At 47.9% G+C, this 22942-nt stretch overlaps 1 protein-coding gene across 6 annotated transcripts; it reads left to right on the top strand.

Annotated features, from left to right (window-relative positions):
- The first annotated feature begins 1086 nt into the window (after positions 1-1086).
- LOC121588513 (sodium/hydrogen exchanger 9B2) lies at positions 1087-22264 on the top strand. 6 transcript variants are annotated; one of them, XM_041906544.1, is made up of 8 exons: positions 1087-1271; positions 1357-1438; positions 14707-15019; positions 17403-17876; positions 20764-20939; positions 21057-21163; positions 21248-21553; positions 21631-22264. In XM_041906544.1, exons 3-8 carry the CDS (start codon positions 14832-14834, stop codon positions 21928-21930), a joined length of 1551 nt encoding a protein of 516 aa, XP_041762478.1. In that variant the 5' UTR covers positions 1087-1271; positions 1357-1438; positions 14707-14831; the 3' UTR covers positions 21931-22264. The 6 variants fall into 6 exon arrangements, with proteins under 6 accessions (XP_041762478.1, XP_041762479.1, XP_041762476.1 ...); XM_041906545.1 differs by lacking the exon at positions 1087-1271 and having other exon boundaries at positions 1340-1438; XM_041906542.1 differs by lacking the exons at positions 1087-1271; positions 1357-1438 and adding an exon at positions 13991-14207.
- Positions 22265-22942: the final 678 nt, after the last annotated feature.

Here is a 22942-nt window from a genome sequence, read left to right as displayed (position 1 = left end):
AGTAACACATGCTTTGGTGTTTGGTTTGTTGCTGTCTGTTCGAACTTTTTCCACTTCCCTTCTCCACAGTTCGATCGATGACATGGGAGGCTTTCCAATGGGGGATTCCGACGGTAACTGAATCCCATGCTGGGAACTAGCTCAACTCCCTCCTTCTCCTACTTCCACTGAAACAGACGGCGTGTTTAATAAAACATTAGCGGCAAGCGGCAGATGAGACACCTTCAACCACGTGGTCATTTTGAACGCGGGAAAAATGGGGTAAAAGCTATTTTGGGGAAGGAAAAAACCGGTAAGCTGCTTTCAAATAATAATGCCAATACCACTCGTTCCTATTTCGGAGGCAGGGAACTGAAGCGAATATAATTTACGCGCGCCGATTGCCGCACGTTTTTTTATCTATCAACAGTTCCGTTACCATCTATCGTCGTTGGAAATCCTCTTGTACTGACCTCTATTATGTCTCTCTCTCTCTCTCTCTCTCTCTCTCTCTCTCTCTGACTGTCGTTTTGTAATGCAATTTTATGGATCGTGTGGCTTGTGTAAACCCAATCGCATGTGGCTTGTAATACTTGAATGACTGTTATCGCGGCCCCTACACCTGATGGCCGGCAAAACAAAATAGCATCGGCGTGTGCGAAATCTCAAGTGGCACTACTGGTTGAAATGATTTACTAGCGGAGATTTTTTGTTATTTTTTTTTATATTCGACCAAAAAGATTTAAGTATCTTTTTACGCAGACTTTAGATTAGCGAGGTCGTTCGGAAGCAACAGAGATGGCATTAGAACTTGTTCTAATTGGAAATTGTACGGTCTAGATACGATAAAAAGTGTAAAAGGATGAACTGGAACTGTTTAATCAATAAACTTAAGCAAAATATATAAAAACTGTGCAAAAGTATTCAAAAACCGATAAGATATCTTCGCATCAGAAAACGATCCACTACAATTAATTTGAAATGAAATATTTCAAACTCCACATGCCGCTCACCCACTGTGCGATTGCACTAGCGCCCTCTAGCGTCCGGTACGCTAAACTACACACTGACAGCCGGTGAATGTTTACGGATTTTTTTAATTGAATTAAAAACCAAAACAAACTACACGCGCCGCGCTCTAATGGTGCGGCATTATTTATTACAATTTTTGACGAAGGGAGAATTTGCGTTGATTTAGTGGAAAAAAAACGTGAGTGTAACAGCATGCGCGGAAAGTTTACTTAATGTTACAACCAACGCAACGTGTGCTGAAGTGTGGTGCGATCGATCAGGTGCGGCTAGCAAAACGTGATCAATACGAAGATCATTTTGTCGGTGTTTGGTCTACTGTCTAATTTAGTTTTATTTTCATTTTAGTATCAATGTCGATGAGCATTTCCACGTGAGGTGATCTTTCTTTGAGTATCAACTTTGTCATCCGGTTTGGAGGGATTTTAATGTAAGTTTACGCCGTGTATGCTCTTCTGTTTTTTCCCCAGAAAGAACCATTCTTGTTTATGTGCATGTTTAAGGATTCCTTTTCCGAGGACTACAGTGAACAGTGAATTTGATAAGATGCGATATTTATAAACCCATACTCATTGCTACCGTGTATGTAATAGAACTGAATGGATCATTTCAACATAACTTTCATTTACATGTTCTGTGTACAAATAAGGCAACACGGGGCAAAGTGGGCACCTGTTTTTTTTTAAATATTATTATACTGATAACATATACTGAAAGTCTCAGAATCTTTTCATCGTATCCCATAGATGTTTACCAAAATAGAGAATTGAACCAAAAAATTCTGGGCAACGGCCAAAAAATCGTGAGAACAAACCAAACAAATATGGGAAGCAACCAAAAATTGATGGGATCCAACCAATGAATCGTGGCTTACCCTGTACATAGTTTTATAGTTTTATAGCTTTTATTTTGTAGTTTTTGAATATTAAATACAAGTAAGATTTTATTAGTTTAGTGGAAAACCTAAAAAAACAAGTAATGATACAACTGCTTGAACTTGAACTGGATTTGTATAATCGTGGCTTAAAAATGCTGAAGAGCAAATTTAAAGAGCATCTCTGTTTTCGCAATATCCAATGTATTTGGGCAACACATTTAAGAACATTTTGCGTTTTGAGAACATTTTAGTCCTATCCTTAAAAAAAAACAGCAAATAAATACAGAGGTTTCCAGGGGTTCTCATAGTTGTGGGACACTGCCTTGACTCTTTCTTAAGAGAAGTAAACTTCATATGATAGAAATTGTACTTTACAGGGTTTCCCATGATTTATTGGTCGGTTCGCCAAATTTTTTCGGCTCGTCTCATGATTTATTCATCGTATCCCATAGATTTTTGGTTTGTTCCCATAATTTATTGGTATCGTCCTATTGGATATCAATACAATTAAACCAAAAAAAAAATTGGGAACCAACCAATAAATCGTGGAAACCCTGTATGGCACCCTTTTTGGACAAATACAAATTTTGTATGGCTTCTTGAACAATTCCTATTGGATTTGTCAAACAAGGGTGCAACAAGGGAGTCCAATTCTCGTTACATTAAGTTCATTTAAGAAAGAGTCAATAAAGTGTCCCACAGCTATGAAAACGGCTGGAAACCCCTGTAATAATAATTATAACTTATATAACAATTGATTGTAGTGCTTCCGGGATTAGCGTTCTTTGCAACACGAGACAAATCATATAAATCACGAATGTGCACAAGCTTGTTAACCTATAATCACGCATCGTGTCCTGCACTTCCCCTTTAAAAGGTAATCACAATTAGAGCGCCCGGAACAGCCGAGCCGACGTAACCTAGATCATCCGTGGCATTGACCCATATTTGCAACCGGACATGTGGTCGCAATTCTCACCCAACTTAATGCACTATTAAGCCACCAATAGTTTACCGTAAGCAATCATTTATTTAAGCACCGAACGCTTACACCGCCGTAGAACGGGTGTTTTGCATAAGAGCCAAAGCCGCTCTCCAAAATAGAAACACAACACACACACAAAAGACACTTTCCTTTCATCCAGCCGCTTGTTTGAATGGAGGCGCCTCCCCGCTCCCCGATTAAAACGCCTATTATTGACTCAACAAGATAACGACGGCGGTTGTTGTAGCCGGTTGGGAAGCACCCTCGCGAAATGGGTTCTTATTTTTACTTGTTTGCTTACCCCCCCCCCCCACACACACACACACGCGCGCACGGTAGAAAGATAATCACGCTAATCAGATAATTGTGGCAGCATGCGAAAGAGACCACCGACCAGCTGTACTTGGGTCACAGGCGAATAAAAGATTCATCAAAGCGAGAGCTCCAACAAGACCATCGTGAAAAGCTATCTGAATTTGTGAGTGTGTGTGTTTCACTGCAAGGAAAGGAACATCCTGATCCTATTTCTCAGCCCCTCAGTGTGTGCCCCACATAAAACCGATAAATAATTGCCGGTGGCAATGCAAGATGGCAGGCAAGAACGTCAGGCGTCGTCGAGGTGATAAATTTACGGTTGCAATACGAAATGCATTTTTGCGACCTGCTGCTGCTGCTGCTGCTGCATCCACGATGTGCAATGTGTCGGTGTGGCACAACCCCAGACACACCCCCGACAGCAGGTCGGATAAACAGGACGGTTTTATTCGTTGCCGCGAATGCCGCGATTCACTTATTACGACACGCTGCGAGAAGCTTTGCGTGCGCTTAAGACGGGACAAAATGCCGCCGCCGCCGCAGCAGCATCACTGTCACAACTGTAACAACGCGCCCAAAGTTTGCGCCAAAGGTGGCTGCGCAGCTGGTGCATAACCACAATGGATGGTGGAAGGGAAGAAAAGTTATCGATAGCAGCGGGAAGCAACCGGGAGGAGACCGGATGTTTGCTTGCATGCTTGTTCGAAACGGGTGTGCCCCCCATTGCTTTGCAATGTTTGTTTGCTACTGTTTGCGTGGAGTTAGTGCCTGTCACGACACACGAAATCTTCCGCGGGGCGCGTTGCTTTGCGCGTAAGCCGAACCCGCGCGCGCGCGCGTTTGTATGTGCTTTGTGACAACCCGAAACCGTGGGGCCATAAATTTGGGTTTAGCGTTAACCTTTTTCCCTGCTCGGTGTCGCCAGGATTTGGTGGCAGGTGAAAAATGGCGAAATTTAAGACACACTCGCGCTGTGTTTCCTTCTGTGGGGACTGTGTCCCATCGGTCCCCCAGGTCGGTGGTTTTTCCTTTTTTTGGGAAAGGTGCGAAAGGTAACCGAAATGTTATGGAAATTCAGGATGTGCGAAGACTGACACTAATGTTATACGCGTGATCTCTCCCTCTCTCTTTGCCGTCACAGGCGAGATTGTGACATCCGATTTATGATCGCCGTCAAAGCGAGTGCTGCAGGAGCTGTCACAGCGTTCCGAGCCTGTCCAAACCACAGGCGACCAAGGACAGGCTGGTGGTGCTCCTTTCAAGGAGGTGGTTGTTGTTTCAGCTGCTTGCAAAAGGGACGGCAAATGCGGCTTACACTGTTTAACATTTCAAGGGCGGGATAATCTTAAAAATGGTCAGCGGTAATTCGTTTCCAGTTTTACGCCCTGCTCTATACCCCGCCCAGATAATGCACAATTAGGAGTGTTGTTTGGCCGCTAGCACAGCGACACATTCAAACTCACGTTCGCTGTATACGAGTGCGCGTTAATGTCGCTCTTAAAAATGGTATCCATTTATCGGACGGAACTGATCAGACGGAATTTCAAAAAAAAAAAACCCCTTGCAAACTCTGGGACTTGGGACGGCTTTGCATAGTTAAACGCTAAATGTTGGGTCTCGGTTTGCTGCTCGCACTTCCCTCTAACGACTCGCTGTATCCCACGAGTGCATAAATCGTAACTTCTAATCGTTTGCTACGGTTTACCGCAACCCATTAGCTGGTGTTGTGCCCTTGTTCCGTGTGTTCCGGCGTTCAATGTCAGAGGATCCGATTTGCTAGCGAAACGGTTATGGTGTCGGTGACCTTTTTTTCTGTTTCTATTTCTTCTCGTATGTTCCACTGCTTGGTTTGGATTAGCAAGAACAAAAAAAGGAAATTCTCTCACGAGAAGCTCCGGAAGCGGTTCGCGTTGGCCTAAGGTGGTGTACTTTCTATTTTTCCGTCTCTCACTTAATTAATAATGATTGTCATCTTTTGCGGTAATTAAAGAAAAGTCCCCCCTCCCCCGGAAAAAGGGTGCAGGAGAACTAGGGAGGAATGCTTATGTGCCCCCCCCCCCCAAGACTACGGATGAGAATGTATTATCCAGAATGTACAGTGGCTCGATCGGTCGGAATAGATTCCGGTGTCTTTCGCCGGTGCCACCACTGGAACGACCACTCCGGGGACATTAAGATGTCAGATGAATTCAAAGTTATCAGTTTGGTTTCGGACGGACAGGACTAACCTCCCCCGCCCCCCTCCACTGTCGCTTCTTTCCCAACAACCCCACACATACAGATAGGGGAACGTAGGTAAAGACGGACACTACGAGTAAGATGGATACTTCTTATAAATGCAAGAAAAAGGTAATTTTCGAACAAATCAACAATGCAGCATCCAAACTGAAAGTAAAACAATACATTTGAGAACAATTTTGGCATTAAAATATATGCAAAATTGGTTGTATTTACGAACAAAACAAATTTTCAATCGTGCGCACCTTTGTGGATCTAATATGACTACTGCGGATCTTAAGCTGTGTAACTTGCATTGTTTATATTTTCGGATGTTTTATTACATGAATGAGTTTTGGTGATTATTCAGCAAAACATTGATGAAAGAACGAAAATGAAAGCAATAATGTTTCTGGTGGTTTCTGGTGGTTTCTGGTGGTTTAAACATCCTGACACCAAAGCAGGAAAGACGGACACTCTATCGTAGGAACTCCGAATTTACTGATTTATTTTACTTCTTATATCGATTGGTGTTGAATAGATTTCATCAAATAACTTAAATAATGGTACTTACGAGATATAAACCATCCAGCAACTAGAGAAAGCATGGAAATGTGCGAGAAACGGCACACCAGTCAAAATGACAGCCATTCGTTATGCTATTGCTCGCTCGACGCTGATGAGGCACACTTCACTAAATTCAATATCTTGTCACGACATTAATATCCACCTTATTGGATAAAAAGAAGAGGCATTAATACGACAACATTCAGCAATAGATGAGAGATTCTATGGGATAGAAAATATCAAAAATTTGAATGTTGACATAGTGGAAAAAAATGCTTTAACTATTAACAAGTCCCTCAAAAATGCTGGAGTCATTGACTTTTCGCGGTGTGATTTCCTAAAGCGAACTTCTAGGCAGTTGTTCTGTGCCCGTTAAGTGTCCATCTTACCCTTCGTGGTGTCCATCTTCCCCATATCCCAAATCTGCACGAAAAAACCATGTTTTTATTTTATGAAAAAAATATAAAAAAACGATGGTAACTTAAAAGTCGCATTTATATATCCCTAGATTTTTAACATTTTCCTTACGGTGTCCGTCTTTACCTATCTTCCCCTACAGATTCGCCCACACCTTCGTTTGTCAGTCAAAAGTTAGTCGCAGTCGGTGGCGTTTGGGAAGATTGTTCTCTTCCATTCCTAAATGTTGCAACAAAAGTTAATGTTGGCTATTTTTATCTGGCAGGTCGAACCTTGGCTCGACCGAGCGCCCACGGAGCGGTCACGGATGGTCTTCTGACCGGCCCATCCATTGCGCGCGCGCCTCCGTCTTGATGTGGGCCGTGAGTGAGTGAACGAGGCGGCAAAGTCAAGAAGCCATTTCGCAGCATCAAAACGGATCATCTCCGGGGAATTTTAAGGAAAGTTTATTGCGGTACCGGTCGCCCCTCCTTTACCGTTTTTCCCTCTCACTGTCCCAGTGATGGATGATACCCGGGTAAATGATATCTCATCGCTTATCTTGGAGTGCACGAGCAAACCGGGCGAATGCCGCCCGAACATTGGGCGACGCGCTCACTAACTGTCACCCGGGCGATCTATTTTAATCTGTGGTTTGTCATAATTTTGGAAGGATGGCCTGAGGGAGGGAGACAAAGAAAAAAAAACTTGACCAGTCTTGTGAGTGGTTTTGCACTTCCACACAACTCCCGCAACAGCAGGGGAAGTGAAGCTGCGCTGCGCCATTCGTCACCGGTTCAACCGGAACGGAACGTATGGTGGTCGTGTAGTGTTCGCGTAGCGGCGGGACAAGCTTCTTTTTTAATTAAAGTCGCAAGTGCGCTGCTTTTGAAGGGTGAAAGAGTGGGGAAGTGAAAAATGAAAGTCCGACGCTGGATGAGGAAAAGCGTCAACGGAGCTTTAACCCATCCCGAAAGAGCGTGATCATCCTTCTTGCTGTTGTTGCCGTGTTGAAGGGAAGTGCATTATTTATTTCCCCCGTACTAGCCACCGGGTGTGTCCCCCCCCCCCGGCGTACGAAAAGAAAAGCATAATTTCCGTTCCAATTTTACGATTTTGACGAGAGAACACTTTTCCCGGCTGACTGGCCAACCAGCGCGAATCTGCCCTTACTCAACTTCGCATCCGTTCCCTTTCGACTCCCTTTCGATTCCGTTCGATCGATTGGATTGTGCTTTCGAAATGGCCGGTTTGCGCCTCTAGTCCTCTGCCAACAACAAAAAAGGGACACTCTATTAACCCATTTATGATGTATGTAGTGTTGATTTTTAGTACCTTTTTCCGGCCCCAGCGAAATCAAGCCCGAAAATTGACGCAGTGAAACGGAATTTCTAAACGATCCTGCCGCACCCACCAAAACTCCCATATGGCACGTGTGCGTGGTGCTGTTACGTGTCCACGGGTTACTCCTGCATGTCGGTCGGGCGGCACCACTCGATCGACGATATTGGCAGACCCGTACAGCAGCCTTCCGAGTGCGCTCTCCACTCCACTCGTAATCCAATTTATGGGTTTATCCTTTCCTTTTTGCCGACGACTTGTCGTGAAATTGTCCCCGAATGTGTGTGATGGGAGAGCTCTGTAGCTGAGGCCGAAATTAATGTTATAAATTTTTATCATTCGACTTTTACGTAAAAGCGGGAACGATTTTTTGGTGATAAAATCTTTAAAAAAAAGCCGGAAGAAAGCTTCAAACACAACAGTCGTCTGCTTGTGTGTAGAGAAAGTGGTGGTAACGCCAGTGGAGTCACCGCAACCAGGCAAACACGATACCAACCAAGCAATGCCGACCTGTCTTCGAGCGCTGATCGATAAGACGGCAGGTCAAAGGGCAACATTGTCAGACAACCCAACGCCCAGAAGGCTCTCCGTTCGGCCGGTGTAATTAATACCGTCGTTCGCTCGTGTCGCTCATTTCGCTCCTCAATTGCGCCTACCGGAAAAGGAAAGCGAAAGAACGTCCAACGTGCAAACGAGGTAATTTATAGCCCACTCTGTGCCCTCCTTCTCTGTGTACACGTGTCCAGGAGCAAAGAAAAGGGGACCTCCTTTGCTTCTTCCTACGCGGCCAACGTAATGGGAGCGAAATTTGGCAAATTTAAAGCGAAAACTTTGGCCTACACGGTGGTGAAGTTTTCAGCTGTAAATTTATCACTTTTAATGTGACACCGCCACTTCCATTCGTTCGCGATACGTTACCGCGCGCTAGCTCGTGTGTGTGTGTATGTAGCGGCTCGGGTGCCGGTTTTTAGTCACACTATCGCGAAAGCCACGCGGACCACGCGCCGCTACTGCTGCTCGCATTGGCATTGGCCCCGAAATCCTCCGACGCCCGACTCCAATGGCCATGTGAAAATGGATCTTTTTTTTTGTTGCTTCGACTAGCGACCGTAGGCTTCGACTTTCTAGTGCTCAACCGTGCTTCGCCCAAATTGGCCCGTTCGAGCAGGAATTGGAAAGCGTAAAATGAAGCAAAAGGACGCATGACACCCAGGGGAAGAGGGGTGGTTTGGGTCCAGGGCAAATGCATAAAAAGAAGTCCCCAGCACTAGAGGCATCAGAACGGACGCTTTCTCCCAAAGCTTCCTCTCTCTCTCTCTCCCGTGGTGATAATTAAAATTAATTTTACCGAATGTTCTACAGTCACACCTCTTCTCTCTGACTACCACAGTACGAAGTCTTGCACTTGCAACAACTGCACGAAACTGCAAGCTGCTGTAGGGTTATGGTGTCTTCTTGGGATGCCTTGCGCGTCCCGGGCAGAAGAAGTTTGCAGGGCAGTTTTCCGTTGGCACGGCCATCATTTTGAACCTTCCTGCTGCTTAATGGGTGCCCCCCCCCCCCGACGCTCCCCATTCACATATACCCACTCACTCAGAAGGTATGCTATGCTGCACCTTCAATTCATTAGCGGCCGTTGGTTGGCCGGTGTATCGGCTTAATGGTGAGACGGGAGTGCTTCACCCAACCGTGTAACATTAATGGTGGTCAAAGGCGTGCTCTTGTGCACCGCGGTGCAAATGTGGAAGGCGAAAATTCGTGGCCCCTCATTGCCAACTGCTGCCGCCTGGTGGTGCTTTTCTGATGCACGGTTCGTTTCATACGCTGTACGGTTTGATCCCCCGGTTCGTTTAAGGGGAGAAAAACGAATGCTTTACACATCGTTGCAAGGCTCTAAGGCGCGGGAATAGATTTTATAATTCTTTTGCCCAATTAAAGAGACAAGCCGAACAAGCTCGTTGTATTGTGAAAGCCGCATCGTGTCTGACCGTGTTAGCATTGAGATACCGACGCAAACGGAAATTGTACTTTCTTTGATAGAACAAAACCTACCACACTCTTCCAAACCAAACTACTCCCAACAATACAGTTCTATATGAGGTTCTGGAGCTTCTTCCGCTTTATTGCGACTTTTGAAACATTTAAAATACGTATCCAAACGTCCTGTAGATGGTGTTGGCAGACAATACTTGCTTCATGCTAGATTCAGGTGTGTTCTATTCTTAAGGCCGGGGGGCATTGTCCGTACTCGCTAGTGTAATTTCAATTCTAGTAGCATCTGGCGACTGTTGGTGGAAGCTTTTTTTGATCCTCGAGGGAATAGTCGTGCCGGATCTCAAAGTAAAATAAAGTATTATTTTCATCATTTTTCGATGCGAAAATGGCTGAACTACTTGCACAACATGTTCACCTTTCAAATACAAAGCTTGTCCAGTCCAGTTTAAGTAAAAAAACATGGAAAATAACATATTTTCTGATGCGGCTCCAAATTGTTTAGCAAAATGCTGTTCGCCATACAAAGCGGAACGATCGAATTTTTGTAGCATAGTTCATTTTGCTCGTGAGTGTCATGGTATATCAGTTCTCAAAAACACCCTCAGTAAAATGAACACTTTAGCGGCGAAATGAGTGTCAAATGACACCAACATGACAGCCGGATAGATCGATTTTTTTCGATCGAAAAGTGGTGCTAAGGCCGAGTAAGTCGCCCTGCTTGGGGCGAATCCTTGAATACTCGAGATTTTCTTAGAGATATTTAAAGGACATTACTAAAAGGTGATCTCCCTATTTGTATTTGTTAATTTCTCAGAACTATAATGTCCAGGACTGTCGCTATCCGAAGAATCAAGTCCTAAACATCCTTAGACGTGAATCACAATAATCTTCTTGAATTTGCTGAGCCTTAGAAGAACAACAGGTTTCTTGGAGATGAGGACGGTTTGTTGGATAGGCTCTAGTATGTAGGCACTCGTCCCGAGCGTCGTTCCAGCAGTAGTCGTTGGTACCGAGAGTTGGGAGCTCAGATTGAGCGGAGTTCGTAGGTCTTCTTGCGTGGGACTTTTGATATTAGGTCTTGAAATTCTTGAAGGTTTTTGCACGGTAGTTCGAAACAAAGAGAGCTTTACAGAACGGGCCACGTCCCTTCCTTAGAGCCCACCGTGAACTGCCAGAAGCACTAGCCATACTTACAGGATCTCTGCTCTCTCTCTCTCTCTCTCTCTCTCTCTCTCTCTCTCTATCTCTCTCTCTCTCTCTCTCTCTCTCTCTATGACGTTCATTCCTTTGCTATAAATAGTACCCTTATAACAGTTTCGCCGGCGCAAACACGCAAAGCTAGTTTTCCCCCGACGAAACTACATTCCCGCCCGACGCAACTACGCATATTAGTGTGTGCGCGCTCGTTTGGTGTCTAGCGCCAAAACTTTTCGGTACTGTATATGGCAAAAGTTTCGCGTCCGCTTTCCCTCTTCCCCCTTCCACTCTCTCGCGACTGTGACGAAATTGATCAAGTTGCAGCAGCAACGTCCACGAGAATGCGTAACAAGAGAGGGGCACCGCCTTTTCGCTTTGCAATTTAGTAGTGCTTTCGAGCTTCGGCTGCGGAGCGCGGAAGAAGGTTGCCTGTTTATTGCGAACGCCGGCGGAACCGTAATTGAAATCCAATCAAATCCCTCGGCTGGTATGCTCGATTGCCGGGGCCGTTTGGAAGAGGGAAGCGCGCGGGCATCGAGATAATCGTCGTAATCGCATGAAACACACTCGAAATTCATCTCGAGAATCTAATTGACTGTACGAATTTCCTGTCATAAATATGATAAAACCAAGCACTTTGGCGAGGGTGTGAGAGAGAGAGAGGGGGAGAGAAGGAGAAGAAAAGAGAAGAAAAGAGAAGAACTCTCGAACCGATCAGGGTGGATTGCGGATTGGTTCGGCGGGTGTAGGTGAAGGCGAAAGCTCAACATCCCCGCGATAGACAGTTGTTGCTCCTGCACTGCTCTCGTAGGCGGTGGTGCTGGCAAGAGTTTGTGAACGAGTTTGCCCTGCCAAACCTAGTCCTCCTTGTCAACCCCCATCCTCAAAGGTGGTCGGGATTTTCGGGTAAACCGTGAACCAGAGATGGAGCGTCCGCCAGGGCAAAGGAGCTCTGGCGGAAAGTTTTGTGCTGAAATCTCCCAAACCGAACCTCAGTACGCCCAAGCGCAGTGTGCTCTATATGTTCAACGGTTTTGTGTGTATGTGTATGGGTGTTTTTGTACGGGGCCAGGTTTGCTCACTATCGATTCATATGCCTTTGCCGACCGGTTTCCGGGACCGGCTCGGTTGAAAAGCATTGAACACACCGGGGGTGAAAGGGAAAGGTGGGGAATGGAAAGCGGTTGTTTCGGGTTGCATATAAGTATTTCCACCTTTCCCCACCCCCCGCCTCCTCCATCAGCTACATTCATACAAACTTAATAAGAACCGGATCAAAGCTTCTCATATTTTGTGTTGAAATTGTACACACGTACAACCACGTGTTTCGTCCACCCCAAAAAAGAGAGAGGGGGATAGGGGGCAGGAAGTTTTCCTGTACTGCAATTTTATGCATCATTCAAACTGGTCGAAATCGATGCAGCGATGAAGTGAAAGTGCGGAGAGAGAGAGAGAGAGGGAGCAAGGGAAAGAAGGGTTCAAAAACGGAAATGCAAAAGCTGGAAATTGATGCAGCTGGCCAACGCTAGCGAGAGAGTGAAAGGGAGGAAACATACGAGGAAATGCATACCGGGAGGTGGGGGGGGGTGTGTGGAATAAAAGTACCGAATATATTCAAACAACCACACACACACACACACACTTCCACCCGGTAAAACTATTTCCATACCAGCCTTGCCTGTTTGTGTGTCTGTCCAACTGGCTATACTTCTAAACCGGGCCGGACGGGGTCCGGGGAGCTTTTATCATTCCCGCAGCGCCTTCCCGCCATCCCATCCCAACCGGTATTATCAGTCGTACCGTGGACGAAGCATCGACAGGCAGAGGCACACACACACAGACAGGCACAAAGATGCACCATCTACCGGAAGGAGCACAAATTTCCGGTTTTCCCTGTGTGGTTTGTTCCGGCGTATCACCGTTTTGCATATATGCAGGGCGCACCACGAGAAACAGGCCACCACCTTTTCGCTCTCTCTCTCTCTCTCTCTCTCTCTCTCTCGCTCTCTCTTGTATCTCTCGCTTTTGCGGAAACGTTTTTCATCCTCAGTTTCGCTTCTATTCATGCATGCATTCATTCGGTTTCGTTCTAGGCTGCGTTGCCGGTACTGCTGACCACTAACCGACCCGTAGAAACGGGGAACGGGGAAGGGAGGGGATAGCGTGTACAGCAGCGTGTACGGTGAAAGCACTTGGAAATTGTCCTACCATGTGCATTCCCTGCGCCACACTGGTTGGAAGCTTTTAAGTTGGACCGAATTGTTTTGTTAGATGTTGTAACATCACCCAAATTCTATAAGACGATTAGAGAGCGAACCCGCCCTCCACAAAGATCACTGAATGGCACTGCGGCTGAGAAGGGAGCGGGTCACAGGAAGGGCCCCCGGTCTCAGCTCCCCGTCTCTGCGGGTAGGCAGAATTAATAGGCAGTGGGTATAACACAACACAGCTGCCCGTAAAATTCCTGTAATTGATGGTGATGAAGGGTGCAAGTGTGCTGTGCAACCTGTGCAAAGCTTATTGATTGGTAGAAGCTTTTCCCGGAGACTTTTCCCGCACCAAACCCACAAAGATTAAACAGCATTCAATATCGAAGCGTTCCATTGGAGGAGACGTTCCATCGTTAGTTTTCAATCAAAAACCCCTCCCGAGTGCCCAATTTACTGGAAGCACTTTTTCGGTCCAAAAGGCATGCAAGACATGCGGGTCGTCGGTTTGAGCCCCTTTGGTAGTACGAATGTGGCCGTCTGTAGTTAAAGAGAGGGTCGGTTAGATAGTTGTACTACCATCAAACATAGCAAATGTTTACCGAATGCTAAAATAAAACAGGCGGGTATTGGTTGTAAATGGTCGGCTGCGTGCTTGAGGATCAGCTGCGTACGATCACGAGCCGGAGCAGCGGGCAGCAGCCCGAACGACCGTGTCTTGCCAGAATCTCCGACTCCGTGTGGCGTAATGCAGTGCAGAGCAAACACAGCAGATAAACACGATAATGGTAATTAAACGACATCCCATAACCCCTCGAACCCCGGGTAATGGGAGGGCTTTTGCGTTGTGGGCTGGAAGTATAAAAGGAAGTCACCCGAAATTGGATCGTTTCTCTCGACCATCTCGACCTCCGGTATTGGGTATTCGTACCAGTCCCCCGGATTGTATGTGAACACTAGCACGTGCGTCGGTTGGAAGCGAAAATCGAGTGACAGCGGTGCCAGGTGCGGTGCCGAGACGACAGAGATTGTGCAGTGCCGGCAACCAGCACCGGTTTGGAAGATCCGTTCCGGATGCCGCATCCATTGACACCGCCGAGAAGTAAGTGGATGGGTAGTGCGGCACAAGCAGACACGCTTGCGTGGTGTGAGGGTGCGATAGAGCTGTCTCGCGGACAATTAATCAGTCATAATTGATAACGTCAACGCGTCGCGGCAGTGTACGAAGGCGCCGTCAGCTGTGCGCCCACAGTTACGATTAGGTGTTTCCCGTGGTAGCCAGCTGGCGTATCAGCTGGCGAGCGCGTCGCTGCGTGTGATTGTAGAGAATAGAGAAAATAGCGTTTCTGTTTCGTCAAAAACAATCACATACCACTGACGAGAGTGGCTTTGGCTTTGCCTGCGTAAAGTTCGTGCGTGTTTGCGTGGTCAAAGATTGCTGTGCGCAAACACAATCCAACTATGGAAGGAAAATGTAATGCGTTTGATTGGGGGGGGAGATGAACGATGATCGCGAACAACGCGTTAACCTCGTGTGTTTGCTTTACTAATCCCTTATTGTATCTCTCTCTCTCTCTCTCTCTTTCACAAAACACACACAGTTTACATCACGTCCGTGGAAGAGCCAGAAGCACCGGCCAGAAACGGTGGATCGAGCGTACCGACGGACCCGAACAGCCGTGCGCCCACCACCGTACCAGCGTCGATTCCGTCGATTGATTTGGCAATGGCACTGAGCAAACGGGAGGCCACCACCGATGGTGCACTGCCCCTCACCGGCATGGTGGTGGTGACGGCGGAGACGGCCGACACTGGCGATTGGCATCCGGTGCGCTCGACCAGTCCATCCGTTGGCAATGGTGGCACCATCTCCGTCAGTCCAACGCCGGGACGGACCGCAGCATTCGCTCGCAAGTATATCAGTCATGTGTGTGTTTGTGTGTGTGTTTGTGGGTTTTTGTTGTTGTTGTGTTTGTCTGTTTTGTGATAAACGATCTTGTCTTTTTGGTAGTAGCACGGGTGTTGTGGTATATTGGCAGGGTGTGTGCGGCGTGTAAATCAAGTCCATCGAAATGGGCTCAAATCTCCAATCAAAGCTACAACCGTTTGCCGCTAGTGTGTGTATAGGGTGTCGCATAGTGAGCTGCTGGTTTGCTTCAACTGGGTACTGGCATTGATTATTTGCTAATTTGTACCAGTTTGCCTCAATGATTATCATTGGCTAGCAGGCAGCGTTGGCAGGTTTCACTAGCAATGTTTAACTGAGAAATTAATACACATCTCTTGGTTACTTCCAATGCGGTGAGTGTGGTCTTGGTGGTCCGGGAACCAAGCATTTGATAGCCATTTTGCGAGTTATTCGTTAACTCAGAGAACGTTAGTCAGTCCACGGGGAGTGTGTTGCGTTAACACTCTAAGCGCCATTGAGCGATTGATTTCGATTGCTGGACTATGGACTTTGTTCAACCTGAACAGCCCTCATTGGGTTCTCTCTACAAACAAAGCTATTGATCGTCAGCTCCGTCCTCCTTGTGTTAAAATACGAAGAGCAAAAAAAGGTATGGAAACTTTTAGCCTGCTCGCTTCATTTTCTCCTAGCAGAACCAGTGATTTCAGCTTGGCGTTCAAAGTGTTGAATAGCTTTGTGTAAACAAGAAAGACTTCTAAATGAAGAAGAAATCTCTGTGTACCTCAACAATCTCAACTTAGCTACGCGCTCAGTATGTAGCTCAATCGTAGCTCTGTATTAACCAGTGCTGCAAAATGTCACGAGCGTCACAAGATTTTTACAAAGGAAAACAATGAACATCTGTGTGGTTGCTTGATGCTTATTGCTGATAGTCAATAAAAATGCGCCAAATGCGAAGCTTAGCTTAATGCCGGCGCATGCATAATCATGATTTTTTCTGCCTGTGAACAGTGCTGCCAAATGCTACTGTTTTAGTCAGCAACACTCATGACTGACACGAAGCTCAAATCAGCTCACGTACACAGCTGAGATGATCAGTGCCGAGACTCTAACAGTTAGAGGATCAATTACATGCTTGGTGACATTTTGATTAGCACCCAACCCTTGATCATTCACTTGGTCGTGACATTTTCTGTCGGTGATAATCACGACATTCTTGGAATATACTTGGCGCGTGGGCTCAAGCAACAAACAATGAGCATGCTGTCTTCATATCTGTCTGTTTTGATCATCTTTCGGTTCAAACAGAGCGAGAAAACATGCTCATTTTGTTGATTGTTACCACTTGCATGCCCCGCACATCTCTCGTGATCATCGTGATGATCACTGACTGAAAATGTCGCGACCAAGTGACAGACCAAGAGTTGATTGCACACAATGTCACCAAGCATGTGATGGTCGCACCAACTGTTAGAGGCTCGCCTCTGATCATCACAGTAGAGCTCGTGCTGGTAATATGATGTTGTTTCAGCCGGAATTTGTGTTAGACTATGTCAGTGACATTTTGCAAAACTGATCACAGTAAAAAGAGTCATGACATAAGGACTGACCAACCGATGATGGACAAAAAGGTCATGAAGCATGTATTGGTTACACCAACCGTTCTGAGTATCACCTCTGATTAGTACGTGACGCTGATATGGATTTTGTTTCAGTCAGATTTTTTTATGACATTGACAGTGACATTTTGCAGCACTGGTATGTACTCACTTTGGACATATTGGGCACAATTTAGAATTAGGAATTTAAATTTAGGAAGAATTTAGAATTTAGGTGTCTGTCCTATAAGAGTGCCGTAGAATCCTCTTTCTAAGGGGCAAACTTCATTTCAGTTATTTCCAATTCGCTTGCAAGAGACTTAAAAAAGCATGCCAAATGCATCAGCACCCCTAAAAAGCCCCTGGAAATAGCTGCGTCAGAACCATTGCTTGGTTGTTGTAATATTGTTAGGCTTTGGCATAGCTTTGACTGTTCTATTGCATTGTTTTTAACCACCCCATGCTGTATTTAGACTGCTAAGGACAGTTCCATTCAGCACCCATTCAATAAACCAATGGAACTTTGTTAAACATTGTTACAACGCCCCACCGCTAGACAAAGTGTTTGGAGTGGCTTGTGCAATGCTTTACCTAGTACATCATCCACTTGTTTGCAAATAATAGACGCGTCAACAATGCAACCATCGACGCGAACCAAACTCTCCGCGCTAAACAGGAAACCTTCGCATCACCTTTCCCATTCCCCCCCCAAAATTGTTCCGCCGCAATCGAGCACGCTGTAATTGCTGTAACACCAACACTAACGCGCCTTTCTCCCCCTCCACTGCAGATGTCCATCGCTGGTGCGTAGTTGGCCGACCACGTCCCAACCGCTCGCGCTGCTGCTGCTGTTCGCGTTCCTGTGGGCGATCGCGTACGCCATCCTGCCACCGGAGCTGTCCGAGCCGGCCGGCGGGCTGATGCGGCTCGCCTTCCTGTTTGTGGGCGCCCAGGGCTGCGGCGTGCTCGTCTCGCTGACCGGCCTGCCCGACATGCTCGGCATGCTGTTCTGGGGCGTCCTGTACGCGAACGTTGGCTGGGCCGACTTTGCCGGGTACGAGCGGGTCGAGGTGTTTCTGCGCGAGATGGCACTCGTCAACATTATGCTGCTGGCCGGGCTCGGGCTGGACTACGACGCCCTCCGGTCGCTGTTTCGCTTCATCATGCAGCTCACGCTGGTGCCGACGGTGGCCGAGGTTGCGGCCGTGGCCGTACTCTCCCACTACCTGCTCGCCCTACCGTGGCTGTGGGGCGTTTTGCTCGGGTAAGTATGTGTGTGTGTGTATGTGTGGTTCTCATCATCCGTTCTCAAGCGTAACCCCCGTCCAGTGTGCGGTAGTGGAAATTAAATCCTTTAATTTGGTTTTAAACGTGCGACCCGCACGGGCGGCTCTCGGATGGGCAGAGCAGAGGGGTGCCGTTCTGGCAGTATATGGAGCAGTTATGTGAGCGGAAGCACAACGGCCACCGGCGGCGGCTAATGGACGTTGCAGTACACTAAAAGCCACATAAAAGAACCTTTTCCTCCCGCCGCAACAATGGGACACCCGTTCCACGAAAGAGTGTGTGCGGGACCGTTGTTTTGTCCGCTTTCCTTTCCCTTTTGGTTAGTTCCATGAGCACGTCAAAGCATGTTTGTATGTGTTCCATTCCGTGCCGCTACCCGCCGGAAGCGAACCGGGAGTCCTGCAAGCCCATGCCATTGCCGGAAGAAGCTCGGGAGAGCTGAACCGGGGACAGGGGTAGCAAAACGACTGGCTAGAATTTATAATACAAAAAAGCGAAATGGTGAAAATGAAAAGAATTTCTCCCCCCCCCATCTTTTCCAGGGAAATGGGTTCTCTCTGGCCCCCCGGGTAAAGGATTTGTGAAACATCTCACAACCATCTCCGGACCAAAGGGCGAAGGTGAAGCTAATGCATTTACAAGAGGGGAAAAAAAGAAAAGAAAAGGGACTCCCCCTCCCGACCCTGGTTCGGTGGAAAATCACTCAAGAACAGAACGCACAAGCGCGCTCGCGCGGGGTCTTGTAAAATGGGGAAGGTGCAACAGGAGTAACAGGAAGTGTAGGAGCCGGTGAGAGCAAATGCCCCCTGCCACACAAAAAAAGGGGGAGGAAAAAACGGGACCGTTTGGTGGCAAAAAATAAACTGCCCGCGTTACGGTGTTCATCATTATGCCGGGTGAAAAGGGAAAGAAGAAAAACCCTCCCTAAATGGATTGCGCACCCTAACCCGTTTGTTGCCCCCTTCTCTTCACGCTGGAATTGCTGAGCCCGTTTTGGATGATCTCCAAACGAAATTTGCGCCGCTTGTTTGTGGCCCCGTTCGCCCCGTTCGTTGCGGTTGATGAAAATCAATTTCATTCCTTCCCAGCTGATGAAAGCTGGCAGTAGCAGCAGCAAGTAGAGAAGTAGATTAAAATCCCATTCCCACCATGGGCTCCAGTGCTAGTTGCAACCCTGTTAGCATCATCATGCCGTGTCTTTGTGATTGCACCGTTTCTTTTCTCGGTGGGAAGCTTTTTGTTGTTGTTTTTGTGGGTACGAATTTTCATACGAACGTTTGAGTTGCTGGCGGAATAAATTCCCTTCCCTGGCAATCGTACCGATTTTTTTCTGTTAACTTTCTTTGATGGAGCGAAACTAGTGATGTGGTCTCTGGAGCGCACTGTCCGAACCCGTCCGGCTCCGGTTATTGTTAGTGTGATTCCAACTCCGGTAAACTCGATATCCCTAATTCCGCCCGGTGTCGGCGTTCTTCGAAGTTCTACGAATTAGAGGCATCCGGAGTCGGAGTAGTTCGAAGTAGGATTTTTTTGGTTCTGACTTCGGACGACTCTGGAAGACTCCTACTCCAGACGATCTTTACTCAGGATGACTCCGAATCTGGATGACCCCGAATCTGGAAGACTTCAAATCTGAAAGACGTCGGACGACTCCGACTCCGGGCGACTCTGACTCCGGACGACCCCGACTGCGGATGACTCCGAATTTGGACGATTTCGACTGCGGATGACAGCGATATCGGCTCCGAACAACTCCGTCTCCGACTCTAGACAACTTTGACTCCGGACGACTCTGACTGCGACTCCGGACAACACCAACCGACTCAAGTCGACTTGGACTTCGGACAACTCCGACGCAGGTCCACTCCGATTCCAAAAAACTCTGACTCCGGACGACTCCGACTGGGGATGACTCCGAATTTGGACGATTTCGACTGCGGATGACAGCGATTTCGGCTCCGAACAACTTCGACTCTAGACAACTTTGACTCCAGACGACGCTGACTCCGACTCCGAACAACACCAACCGACTCAAGGTGACTTGGACTTCGGACAACTCTGACCCAGGTCCACTCCGATTCCGAATAACTCTGACTCCCGACGACTCCGGCCCCGGATGACTCCAACTTCGGATGACTCCGAATCTGAAAAACTCCGACATCCAACGAATCCGACTCTGGAAAACTCCGACTCCGGACAACACCGACTCTGACTCCGACTCCGGACACGTCCGACTCTGGACAGCTCTGACCGACTTAAGCCGACTTCGGATAACTTCGACTTCGGACAACTCCTACTCCGGCCGACTCTGGTCGATTTCGACTCCGAATGACTCTGACTCCGGATGACTCCGGCCCCGGGTGACTCCAGCTCCCGACAAGACCGACTCTAGACAACTCCGACTCTGGACAACTGAGAATCTGAACGATTCCGTACAACTCCGGACGGCTCTGGACGATTCCTTTACTTTACCCATCACTAGAATGAACCCTTCCAGGTGGTTCCAGTGGGAGCAGCGGCATTAGTAGCAAACTATCCACCACCGGGTATGGCCACCGCGAAACGTCTTCCTGTTTTTTAATGGGCTTTTGCTTCCCCTTTTCCTTCCAAAAATGATGAAAAAAAAAATGTGTAAAAAAGGGACAGGGAGGTAAAGTGCAATTTTCGGCCTGTGACCCTACTGTTGCATTATTACCCGTGGACTCCATTTTAACTCCCAAAAGGGAAAGAGAACGTAGTACGGAAGATTGCACTTTGCGTGTGGTAAAAAGTGGCGGTTAAAAAACGCGAGCTGGCAAGAAAGCAGTACCACTTACCTTGGTGTGTTCCTCTTTTCCTTTTTTTTCTCCATCTCCATCTCCAAGCCTGGTCGTTACTGCCATCTCGCCGAACGTCGTCGTGACGGTGCTGCTGCGCCTGCGGGAGGAACGGCTCGGGCTGAACAAAGGCATTCACACATTAATCATCGCCATGACAAGCTGTAATGATGTGCTGGCAATTTTCCTGTTCGGCGTCATCCTGGGGGTGATATTTTCCACCGGTAAGCTTGCGGTTGTAGTACCACGTACCACCCGATTTAATCGGACTATTTTAATAAAAATACCTCTTTTTCTCTCTCTCTTTCTCTCTCTTTGCTTCTCCCCTGTCCCTTCTACAGGCGATCTTACCAGCCAGATCCTGCAGGGACCGATCGGTATCGTGATCGGGCTGGTGTACGGCAGCCTGTGCGGGCTTGCCCTGCTGTACCTGCCCTCGTACCAAGCGGTAACGTATCATCTGTCCTGTCACCGGAAGTTAACAGTTTTAATTACACTCAAATGCACCCCCCAACCCCCAACTCATTTGCAGAAGTACACCAACGGGTTGCGGTTCGCGATGACGGCCCTCGCCGGTACGCTGTCGGTGGTGGGCAGCAAGAAGGTGGGCTACCCGTCGGCCGGTGCGCTCGGTTGCATCGTAACCGCGTTCGTGGCCGGTACCGGGTGGCGCAAGCGGCCCCCGACCGAGTGCAACGAGGTGAGCATGTACCTGGATCTGCTGTGGAAGTTTCTCAAGCCCGTCTCGTTCTCGCTGATCGGGAAGGAGGTAAAGTTTTCCGTACTCGAGGGTGAAACCGTGCTGTACGGGTTTGTGACGCTGCTGGTAGCGGTGCTGGTAAGTGGTTCCGGGCACACACACACCGAACCCGACACGCATGATTTACTCACTGGCTTTTTTTTCGACGTTTGCAGTTGCGACTGATTGCCTCCTACCTGTCGACGGTGGGCAGCGAGCTGAACTGGAAGGAGAAGGCGTACGTCACGCTGGCCGGCTTCCCGAAAGCTACCGTGCAGGCGGCCCTCGGACCGGCCGCCCTCGATCTTGCCCGCAGCATGAACGCGACGGACGAGTACGGCCGGGCGCAGACCGTGCTGATCGTGACGGTGCTGGCGATCATACTGACTGCACCGCTCGGCGCACTGCTCATGATCAAGCTGGCCCCGCGCTGGCTAAAGCGATCGACCGACGAGCGGACGGACCAGTACAGCTGACACGGGGGGGGGGGGGGTGGTAGAGGTGTATGGGGGAAAGATAGTGACTTAAGGTGTGCTGGTACTTGCTGTCCCTTTTTACTTAACAATGTGAACCAGATGAGTACGGGTGTTAGGATTTAGTTGATCGACTTAGACTTACGTTTTTACTTAATTGATCGCGCAAAGTGTGCTTCTGCTCGAGCAAGTGTGAATCTTCAAGACAATCTTTTCAACAGACTTATAAACTTACCGTTGATTTTTTTTTTTTTCGTTTTTACAACATTTTGCTACCGATCCCGATCCCCCATTTAGGGCGGGGAAAGGGCAATAAAACGCTCTTCCCGTTTTCGCAGTTTAACGGGCGATGCATAATTCCTGCTACCGCAACGCGGAAATGAGTTGAATTTTTACCGCCCCGTGGCTGCTGCAAAACTATAAAACTATAAATCAATGTGCAAAATTCTTGCGGCTGTGCGTGTGTGTGTGTGTGAGTCACTTTCTGCGGTGACACCGGTGGTTAGGTAAGTTTTTCCGGATGACCGCACGAATGACGTTTTCCTCCAGCTGGCTGCGGCAAGTTTTGAAGTCTCCGCTTCCTCCCCTCATCCAGGGTGGCATTGAGACTCCCCCCACCCCCCCTCCCCAACCCCTCCCTATCACCACAAATGCGTATTGCACTCACTGCGAATGATAGCTCTCGGTTTCGGTTCGCGTTAAAGGCACCGCAGGCAAATCAGCCGCGCCACTCGCACACACAATCGGCTTGCGTCAGCAGCAACCGGGGGAGGGTGATCCAAGTGGAAAGCTTTTTTTTTTCTTTTGGTATGGAAAACTTTTCTCGAGTAGCTAAAGTTTCATCTTTGCTTCCATTGCTCCCTGCCCTTTCTGGGCGACACTTTTTCCAACTGACTGACACGGTGGCAGTGGTGGCCGCAGGAGTGGCGGCTTACCCGCTAACCCCCCCCCCCCCCTCTTCCTCCTCCTCCACCTTTTCTGCGGCCGGCAATTGCGCCCACAAACTGCCACTAAC

This window comes from Anopheles merus, chromosome 2R (genome assembly GCF_017562075.2).
Source record: "Anopheles merus strain MAF chromosome 2R, AmerM5.1, whole genome shotgun sequence".
Taxonomy (NCBI): Eukaryota; Metazoa; Arthropoda; class Insecta; order Diptera; family Culicidae; genus Anopheles; species Anopheles merus.
The sequence above is the reverse complement of the archived record's forward strand: the minus strand, read 5'-3'. Positions and strand labels throughout refer to the sequence as shown.